General features: G+C 48.1%; 1 protein-coding gene across 1 annotated transcript in view; it reads right to left on the bottom strand.

Moving 5' to 3' along the window:
• Positions 1 to 10,216, bottom strand: part of ACE (angiotensin I converting enzyme) — a 58,518-nt gene extending 48,302 nt beyond the window's left edge. Inside the window, 1 exon segment of the mRNA XM_014516985.2 lies at positions 9,961 to 10,216. Within this exon segment, the coding sequence (XP_014372471.2) occupies positions 9,961 to 10,173 (213 nt within the window). The 5' untranslated portion in view covers positions 10,174 to 10,216.
• Between the last annotated feature and the right edge of the window lie 201 nt (positions 10,217 to 10,417).

Below are 10,417 nucleotides of genomic sequence, written 5' to 3'. Positions count from 1 at the left end.
GGCTGGGGCCTGGGCTCGGGCTCAGAGCCCTTCACCTTGGGTTCATTATGGCCAGCCTGTGTCCCTACCACTAGTGACAGAAACAGTTATTGCCATGTTCTTGATGGCTGGGTTGTAGTCTTGGGTCCCAGATAGGAGGTACTGCTAGTACAGTTGGTGGCCTCTTGGCTGGTGATCCTATAATGGAAAAGTACCCTGAGATTCATTTATTTTAGCCCAGAGGGGGAGGTTGTGGGGAGGCAGCTCTCCTTGTTTCTGCACAAATTGTAAGATAAAAAGAAGACCTGTCTCTAAGTCAGTTTTGGACCTTTCACTCTTGCTACCCATGGCAACCCTTTGCCTTTCACCCCCAGCATATAGTTTACAGCATGAACTATGCTTAATATTACAGGCTCAGTATGGTTTCCCTTGTGGAAATGGGGCGTTCCTTTCTCATCTCATTAGGCTTCACCATCATTCACAAAATCACCCCCTTTGTGGTGTGCACTGTATCCACAGGAAAGGAATACTGGACTCAAACAACTCACTTGTATTTCTTGAAAAGAGATATCTGCTGTTCCCCATGGCTGGAGCCCAGGTACTGGGCAAAGGAAGGTGTAGGGCAGAGAACACTCCAAGCTGTTACATGAAGGCTGGAGCCATTCAGCTGTACTTGGAACTGGATGCAACCTGGGGTGTTCTTTGCAAATAAGCCATGGCTAAATACAGTAGATAAACAATACTGATGCTGGATGGGTCGCCTGCCAGGATCTAAACATCATACCCTGATACTGCTAGTGCTATTGTGGAAATGCACAAAACCTCTTATGCAATCCAGTATCTAGCTGGCAACATAGAGCCACAACTAGATCAGTGAGCATCACATGCATGCTTAGGCAATGTTTTTTTTTATTCACAGACTAAGAATTGACTCCCGTCTCCACAACCATCACACTGTGAAAAGGCCTCAGGGTCTGACCCAGTGACTTCAGTGAGAGGTTATCAGAGGGGAAAAAAACCTAGGAATTGTCCTAAAGCAGGCTTCGAAGCCCTCTGAGGTTCACCACACGCTCATAGCTGACTGTTTTATATGCAGCCGCAGAGACTGCAGAGTTGGAAGCCAAGGAGGCCCTTGAGAACAACCTTTCCTAGAAAAGCCAAAGGGTAGGAGCTGCTTCTGCAGGTGGTGCTCTGTGCTAATATTTTGCTAACTAGCAGAATTGGCTGGAAATGCTGACTTGATGAGCAGCGGGTCCAAGTCCACACTTAGCAGCAATGGAATGAAAACACATTAAGCGCCTGTTTATTGTACAGTCTATTAGAATTTGATTTATAGCTCATTAGCTGTTATTTATGGCATTTTGACCAGTCTCCAATAAGCCTGGGTTGTTTTGTTTTAATCTCTCTCTTCATATAGAAGCCTCATTTCCCTGAGCAGCAGATGTGGGTGGATGGAACAAAATGGTACATGCTTGGAGCTCTGAACAGCTCTTTTGTTTTGACCTTGTTCCTGATTCTCAGTCTGGTGAATGAGGCTGTGTTTGCACAAAAGTTTGGGGAAGCCAGACCTGCAGAACCAAGGGGCTCCTCCTTACTGGCACCCAATCATGAAGCAGAGATTATATCATGCAGTTTGTGGGACCAATCCAAAGAGCTCCAAAGGCTGAAAACGGGTTGCCAAAGACCTCTGGACAGAGACTATGCAGGGAGGCCTTGGGTCTAGTATATAGCAGCATTCATGCTTCAAGCCCCTCTATGGTAGCAGAGCACTGCTTTCTACTGTCAGAGTTACTCCACCTTTGCCAAGTTACATCAGGTTTTTCTTGCTATCCAGCAGTTGGCAGAAAGTCCAGGTCAACACTCCCAGGCCTTCTGCTGTCTGCCATGGACCCTGGAGTAGCTGGTACCTTCTTTCAGAAGCTGCTTCATGCTCTGACAGTGCAGCTGCTGGTTGGTCTTGTGGAAATGCTCAAAGGGCATGGACATGTACATGCTCTGGCAGGTCGGCAAGGGGGGGGCTTCTGTCTGTGCTGGAAGGTTTGGTGGCAGAGTAAGGTGTTTATGGACGAGCCCACAGGAACCTGTGTGTAAGCTATTTACCAGGATGTGCAAGTGCTATAATTGCATGGTGAAGGGGGAGCATCTTGGCTCCTGACAGGTCCCACTGTACCTGCAGGAAGCAAGAGGTCATGAGACTGCCATTAGGGAAGGTGTTTGTTAAGTGCCTGGCTAGTGATGGGGTGGTTAGATTGTTGGTTTAGGAAGTCAGCAAGTGCCAGCTTCAAACCTTTTCTGTGTTAGGTGGAGCCCAAAGCCTCCACCTTCCCAGGCAAGAGCCCTACCCACGCAGCTAATGCAAGCAAAAGTCAGGAAGCATTCCTCCCTGCCTCTGTTCCTGTATCTAAGTCCTGCTAAGTGTGAGTTTTGGTTGACTGCATTTTCTGATTTCTAAGGTCACTGTGCATTTGAAAGATATATGAACATGTGCCGGGTTTGGGATGCGACCAGTGCACAGTCTACTGTATATACCCAATCTGCACATATACATAGTTGCCTACACATACAGACTATGCAGCCAGGACTATAATTCCTACCTGGGATCTAAGTGGCATGTTTTTCACTTGAATAACCAAAAATGCCAGGTAGTGAGCCAAACCTGGAGACTTATACACCAACAAAAGGAATAGTGTGCAGGACTTTGTATTTGTCTTAACTGAATTTCATTTGATTTTTGGACCATTTTTCCAATTTATCAAGGCCATTCAAAATCAGAATCCTGACTATCCTCCAATGTGTCCGCAACTCCATCCTGCTTGGTATCATCTGCAAATTTACTAGCCAGATTCAATCCTATCCTCCAAATCATTATGTTATTAAATAACTTTCCCTAGGGCTATTCTTTGTGTCTGGATTGCTAAGGCCATGGAGCAAAGACACCCTGAGACTCCCTTAATAACAGCTTAGTAGAGTTAGGACTTCACACCCAGCTATGGTTCTTTCTAGTCCAGAACAGCTTCTCTAAGAGAGAAATTTGCACCCCTCCATCTGAGCCAGACAGGCTTTCTAAAGGGAGGCGTAGGGCAGAAGCAGTAAAAGTTAAAAGCCTGCAGATCCAAAGTCCTAGGGAAGGCTACAGGGTGCATCATGACATCTGGGATCTGTTCAAGGATATCCTGAGATGGACAGAGTCAGTACAAATTCATATAATAGATAAGGAAAGTGTGTAGGCTGGTATAACCAAAACCTGGTAAGTAGGCTTGGAAAGATATGGGGGAATGTTGTAATGATAAGGGTCATTAAATGGCAAATTATAAAATGCAAAGATTCAGCTTCATATACGTGCTCCTAACAGATAAAAAGAATAGAATAGGAATGCACTTTGGATTTGCATTTAACTCAGCACTATCTCTTCTCTCGAGTAGTCTGATCACCTGGCTAATAACATGAATAAAAGCTACACAAAGTTTATATACTTACTGAATAGATGCTGCATGCTTATGAGAATTGTGTTGTAGTAAAAAGTTCTTGGAAGCAACACCAGGCAGGTTTTGTAGCAGTTGGCCTGAGTGCTTTGGTAGGGTTGAAGCATTGCTATAGCTATGATGGTACAGGAAAGGTTACTTTAGTAATATCTCTTATTGGATTCACTGTGTAGTTGGGAAAGATGGTATACTTGCAGAAAGGCACTTTGTGCCAAAAAGTTTGTCCAACAACACAAAAACACCTTCGTCCCCTATGAGCAAGGATCAATCAGGCTCCTGCAAGCATTTGCATCAGACCCCTTATAGTGAAGCGCTCATACAAGCTCAGCCTGGAACAGATTGAGGAGATCCCCACCAGCTCAGTCAGTTCCTCTGCCTATCTGGGTAGGTAAGTAGCTGCACCTGACGACTCCCATGAGTCAGGACTGTTCAGCCTGGCTTCACACTCCCAAAGGCCTGGGGATGCTGATGCTCACTAGGGCTGTGCAAAACAGCACCGTTCCGCTTCAACTTTTGTATCAACGGAACAGCGTTTCGTTTAGAGTTTCATTTCATTTTGAAAGCACTGTCCCTTTTCATTGAAATTGTTTCTCTGTTTCGATGCTGTTTCGACATTTTGCCCATAAGCTATTCCGCAGCCAGAGCCGGGAAGATCAGTGCTACCGCTGGCCCCAGCTGGCAGCACCAGCCTCCTGTGATCTGGGAGGCAGATTGGGGGCCTGCACCCCTGGAAGCAGTCTGGCACAGCCCCTGCAGCCCTCCTGGGGGTGTGAACAAGCCCCCAATCTGCCTGCCGGATGACAGGAGGCTGGTGCTGCCAGCTGGAACTGGCGCTGAAGCCAAGTAAGCCTGGCTTCAAAACTCGAAACTTTCAAAACGTTTCGAGTATCCTTGTTTCGTTTTGAAGCTGTTTCGAAGGCTTTTCTTTTGTTTCAGTCTTACTGTTTTGAGCTCGAAACGCATCGAAACAGTTTCAAAATTAAACACTGGGTGAAATTTCACACAGCCCTACTGCGTGTGGAGAGAGAGCAGTCATCTGCCTCTGCAGTGGAGCGTATGGGTTGGCCCTGGAGGCTCCTGGCATACCCTGCTGTAGTGTTAACAGCATTGCTGATGTCAAATTTCTGCATTTTTTTTTTAATTAGCAGTGCCAGGACCAAAAAGGGAAAGAAGAACAGGAAGCGGCCTGTGAATGTGTAGCAGTTTGGCCTGCAGGACATTCTGGTGTCCCCATGCCCAGCGTCAGCCCCACCACATACTTCCTGACGACCAGCAATAGAACCCCAATGTCCTGGCTTCAACTCCACCACCAGTGCTGACTATTAACTTGCTCTCCTGTGAGGCAAATCCTAGCAGCAGCTCCTGGTTTCTTTCCCTGTTCTCAAATCCCAGAGCCTTGAAGGTCAAGGGCTGATTCTTGCTGGACGCCTGCCATAAGCACACAGGCACTGGTCTTCAGCTGGTATAAATCCACTGGGTCACACTACTTCATTCCAGCAGAAGGTCTTACCCACAGGGTGCAGACTGGATAATGCTGCCATAGAAACGTTGGGCCTAACTGGGTGCCCTGGATCCTGCCCCTTTGTGCTAAGGATTCAGAAACTGCCCTTAAGGGAGCACCTAGTGGCACTCCTCACCAGCATCAGTTGGTGCTCTAATGTGTGCTGGGGGATCATCAGAGCATGGCTGCTCCTAGGATCATGGGAGACAGGAATGTGAGTTAGGGCCTCATTACATGTTGCACTTTGAGCTACTCAAATATGGATCGGCGTTAGTACTCACTCAGGTTTGGAGCAGTCGCACCATAAGGCTAAAACACCTCCTCTGACTGTCCCCAACCTGCACAGCTGTCACTTGCCACTGGAGGGCTGGTGAGCAGCGGCCGGACTAGGAGCGACAGCTGTGAGTTGCCTCCACAGGGCTGGTGAGCCAGGACAGACTTCTATCCCTGCTCTAGGTGGGGGGACTGGGTGAGCGATTGAGCCGGAGGGCAGGAACATGAAGCTGGGAGGTGGAGAATTAATGGGACAGGGTGGGTAATGAAATAGGAAGTGGAAGGGAAATGGGGGTGGGGGAAGTTGAAGTCAGCCAGCCACACTGGTGCCAGCTCTCCTGATTTTACTGTGGTTCTTGTGTGATTGAATGTTCTCCCCCGTAAAGCCGCAGCTCCTGGAATTCTGTAATTACATGAAACTCCCGGCTTTCATTTTATTTTATTGAAGAGTTACTAGCCCTCATGATTATAGAAGAAAACATGAATATGTGATCAAGGACAGCCTAAAAACCCAGAAACTAGAGAGCCCAAGATTTTATTAAATTTAGACCCTCATGATTTTGAAGCTGGTCTCATGATTTTTCTTTTTTTTGCAGCCTGACATGATTTTTGAATGCATGGGGTTGGCAATGCTGAGGCCACTGAAGGATAAAATAAAAATAAATTAAAAAATGGAATTTAAAGAACATAAAGAGGAAGTAAATGAAAGGAGGTCTCATGTTTTAATAAATTGGGATTTGGGATAGAGATGTGGAGAATACTGGTTGTGCTTCCTGTGGTGGCTGGAAAGTAGGTACAGTGAGGGAAGGTGCTTTTGCAGGAGCTACTGGCTCTGCCCTGGGAAAGAAGCCCCAGCAAATGGGGACCCCATCCAGCCCCCTACCTTGTTCCCCTGCCATCCCCTCTAGACCCCACTCCTGGACTTGTTCATGCCCTGTGATCTGGCTAGCTGGCATGTGCTCTACAGGCTGTTTGCATGGGGTTGCACCCTTGGGAGTTGGAAGGTCACACCCCTGGGGACAGAAGAGGAGTTGGCTTGATGCCAGAGGAGTTCAGGGGGTGGAAAGTTTGTCTCCAGAGAACAGGAGAATGAGGGAGGGGACACTGCATCCTGGGATGCTGGAAGACTGCAACTTAGGCAGCTCACCTGTGGGGAGTGGCCACACATTATTGGAACATGAGCTGGGTAACATGAATCAGAGAGACACCTGTCCTGGAGTGGTTATGGTGGTAAAGAGTGCTTAAAACTAGTTTTAGGTGTTAATGTCTAGGCAGTCCAGGGGTTAAGAGGTCCAGGAGCCACCTACAATTAATGTGTAATAAGGCCCTTAGTTTCTCTCCTACGCGTGTCGGAAAGGCAGGACTGCAGTGTGTACAGATAGACCTGAGCTGGCTGGTTGGTATTGACAGCAGCACAGCTGGCATGGCAGGGGCTTCAGCACAGATGGCACAAGCCCACCCGGGATTTTGTAGCTGCAGCCTACGACACCATGGTCTCATTGATCTTGGTACACAGGCTAGCTCAGCTTGTTTGTAGGGACTGTGATCACTCCTCTGGCGCCAATGTAGATATCCTTGGCCCACTGCACCCAGTAAGCAGCAGGCAGCTGCGCCTGTAATGTCCCAGCCTGGGCAGAATAGGAGACTACACAGGGCCCCCAGAAAACAGATAGGCTTGCTAAATTCCCTGGGACTCCTCCAAGCCTTTACAGCACTGTTAATGGCCAAGCCCCTCCAGGGACTGTTTTGCTTAACGAGGTTAACCTAGACAAGTGTCCTTCCAGCTTCCTTAAATATTAAATTATCTGGAATGCAAATGGAGGGGCCTGCACTGTGAAGTTTCCACCCCTCTGGGCAAGGGAGAGAAGTTACTAGCTTACAGGGCCAATAAAGTGAGGAGAAAAGCCATTGCCCATGAGGAGTCCTGTATGCCAGTGCCCAACATGCCATTAGCTTAGTAGGGCACACATTTCCACTTGTAAACACACACTCAAGAGGCCCCCTTATATGCACAGGCACATATGCATTTTTATATATTTATTTATTTATGCGATTCATATGCCCACTCTTCCCAACAAAAGCTCAGTGCAGCTTACAGTAAGAGAGCAACTCAAAACAGCAGCTCGAATAAATAAAACAAAATGACAAAATAAACCGAAATGAAATGGAGACCCACAAAAAGACATCTCGGCCTAGTCCTGGGTGCAAATGCCTGTCTAAACAGAAAGGTCTTGCAACAGTTCCAAAAGATTTCCAGGCTGGGGCTCTGGCAGGCCTCAAGAGGGAGGGAGTTCCAGAGTGGAGGGACGACTTCTGAGAATGAATTGACACGTGTTTTCGCTGAGAAGACTTGGCAAGCTAATGGCACTTGAAGGAGTTTGCTCTCAGTTGATCTTAGCAATTGTGATGGGACATGGGGGAGAAGGTTGTTCCTTAGGTATATAGGTCTCAGGCCAATAAGGACTATATAGGTCAAAACCACCACCTTGAATTGCACCCAGAAAGCTACTGGGAGCCAATGCAGATACTGAAAGACTGGAGTTATATGCTCCTGCTCACTCACCCCTGTCAGAAGTTGGACCACAACATTCTGCACTAACTGGTGCATATATATGTATCTGTTCCTATATACGCGTGCACACACATTCTTGTAAATATATGATTATGCATACCCATATACAGACACACAAATGTTAATAAAAATGCATGCACACACTTATATTCTTTTGCACACACAGGTTTAAAAGCACACTTGTAGCTATATTTACACATGTACAAGGCCATATGAATAGATTTACCCACCAACACATGAAGAGAGACTTATGTATAAAGATATACACACTTAATATAGCCACACACACTTAAATACACAGCTAGCTCCAAATTCTTCACTAGCTTATTCTCCATGAAATCCAGCTGAGGTCCATAGCATTATAGGGGACTGCCTGCATAAGACTTGGCTTATAGAATATATGTAGATGCACAGACAGACCCACATGCATGTATACACACCAATATACATCTATACAAGTATGTTCCCTCAGCCAGTCATCCAGTATGCACTAAAAGACATATACACTGTACAGAATCAGGTGGAGGTCAAATCCTCAGTTATATCAGAGGAGTGATCAATGCAATGTTCCTCTATTCCAGATCCTTCCCCCAGTATAATGAGGGTCTCAGCTTGTAGGAGCACTGGTCCACAAGTGAAATTTTTATTTCATGGCACTAGTCATATGATTCCCAAGGTCAATGTACGGTCACAAGCTGCATCCACTTGCTTCACTGCTTATTGTTACACCTTGTACAGTCCAGAGCAGCCACAGGGCTGATCTAACCAATAGTCCTCAAAGCCGTTATGCTTACTAGAAACTGCCCGGAGGGAGACCCATTTACATATCATTCTTCTTACCACATCTTACATCATCAGCTGGGAGAAGCTAGGATTCTCCCTCCAGAAAAAAAGATCATGTGTCTGGGGCAAGGACATACAAACATATGCAAAAACACATACAACAGCCAGGATGCTAATAAGCTGTATAGGCATATGCAGATAGCCCAGACATGCTGGTATCAATGTTCAAGGCACAAGGGGTTGAGGGGGCTAGAGAATGCAATCCTCTTCTGCAGAGACAACAGGCTGGCAAAACCTCTCTGCAGATACCTCTTTGTGCTCTACAGACAGACCTTAGTGGGGGGAAGCAAGTGGTGCTAGTAGGTCTCACCCCTCCCAGGTGTGGAGGATCCCTCCCTTTAGACTCTATTCCCAGCACTCGCCCAGTGTAATTGTAACTGTCCCAGGCAATGGGACTTCCAACCTGCCCAGGGGAAGGGAGATTCCGGACAGAGCCGTTTGTACATTCAGGAGGTTGGTAGCAGTGCCACTGTTGGAAGAGATCCCAGCTTCACAGGCAGAGACTCCTAGGTATGGGGTCCAGAGCCACTGCATGTCTCAGGCCCCAGCCACTTGGAGTCAATCTGGGCTGGATCTTCACTTCCCCTCCATACCTGCCCCTCTCCACAGCACTCTGTAGCTTTCTGGCAAGAAAACATGACCATGTCCTAAAGTCCAGGACCACTCACGCCCAAGGCAAGAGAGACCCCCGGACCATGATGACTCAAGGCAGTAGTTAGGGGTCTCCTTTTCCCAGGACCTGATTCTGATGTACAAGAAAGGAAACTGGAAGGGAGTGGCTATAAGCCTAATCTGCTGGGAATTCTTGGCAAGTTAACAGGATCATAGCATCTCAGGGCTGGGGGGGACCTGGAGGGGTCACCTGCTCCAGGCAGAACCATCCGCAGGAATCGGCAGGGGAAGGCGAGTACTAGGCAGGGTTGACCCTCAGCTCACTGAGGGGGGTGCAGGGAACACTGTGCTGCTGTGCCTGGGACACAGGGTCAAGTGTCACTCTTGTTCCCTTTGTCCCGGGGAAGGAGCACAAGTCTGCTGAGTCTTGGCAGGAACACCATGGCATTAACAGGCTCCAGGGGAGCAGGGGCTGGATAACTGAACGACCTGGGAGGTAGGGGGAACAGAGCAGGAACCTGTTCCCAGGAAGCTCTCTGATAGCAGTTCACGCCAGCCAGAGAGTCAGTGGCGTGGTCCTAGCAGCACCCCCCCGAAGATGCCAGGCAAGGTGTTGATTGGCTACCCTGCCAGCTCCAAGTCTGCACCCCCCCTCTCCCCAGCCCCAGCCCCAGCCCCACTGCCAGAAGAGGTCCTACCTGCAGGTTGGAGTTGAAGTCGGTCAGGTTGGTATTGTAATTCCAGCTGGCATTCACACTCTTGAACAGGACTATCTCAGCTGTGCTGTTGTACTTATCTGCAAACAAGACAGCCCCTTGCTCGGTGGGGTCACTCTCAGGGGGCAAGAGACTGGCTTCCAAGGCAGCAGCCGGGCTGAGGAACAGCAGCAGGAGCCTTAAAAGAGGAGGCATCTTGGCAGCAGCCCTGGTGCCGGAGCCTGTCTTCCACAAGGCTCTCCCCTTAATGCCTTGAAAGAGATCCTCCCTGAGCTGTGAGCTGCTTATAAGCCAGCAGCCCTTGCAGAGACCCTGCCCACCAAGGCTGCCTCTCCTAGCAGATAAGACTGAACATTTTACTTTCCCTTCAGCGGCTTGTAGAGAGCTGCTTTCTGTTCCAAAGTCCTTTCATGCCTCACTGTGACAGGAGGAAAGAGAA

The sequence above is a fragment of the Alligator sinensis genome, unplaced genomic scaffold (genome assembly GCF_000455745.1).
Source record: "Alligator sinensis unplaced genomic scaffold, ASM45574v1 scaffold444_1, whole genome shotgun sequence".
In the NCBI taxonomy this organism is placed as follows: domain Eukaryota; kingdom Metazoa; phylum Chordata; order Crocodylia; family Alligatoridae; genus Alligator; species Alligator sinensis.
The sequence above is the reverse complement of the archived record's forward strand: the minus strand, read 5'-3'. Positions and strand labels throughout refer to the sequence as shown.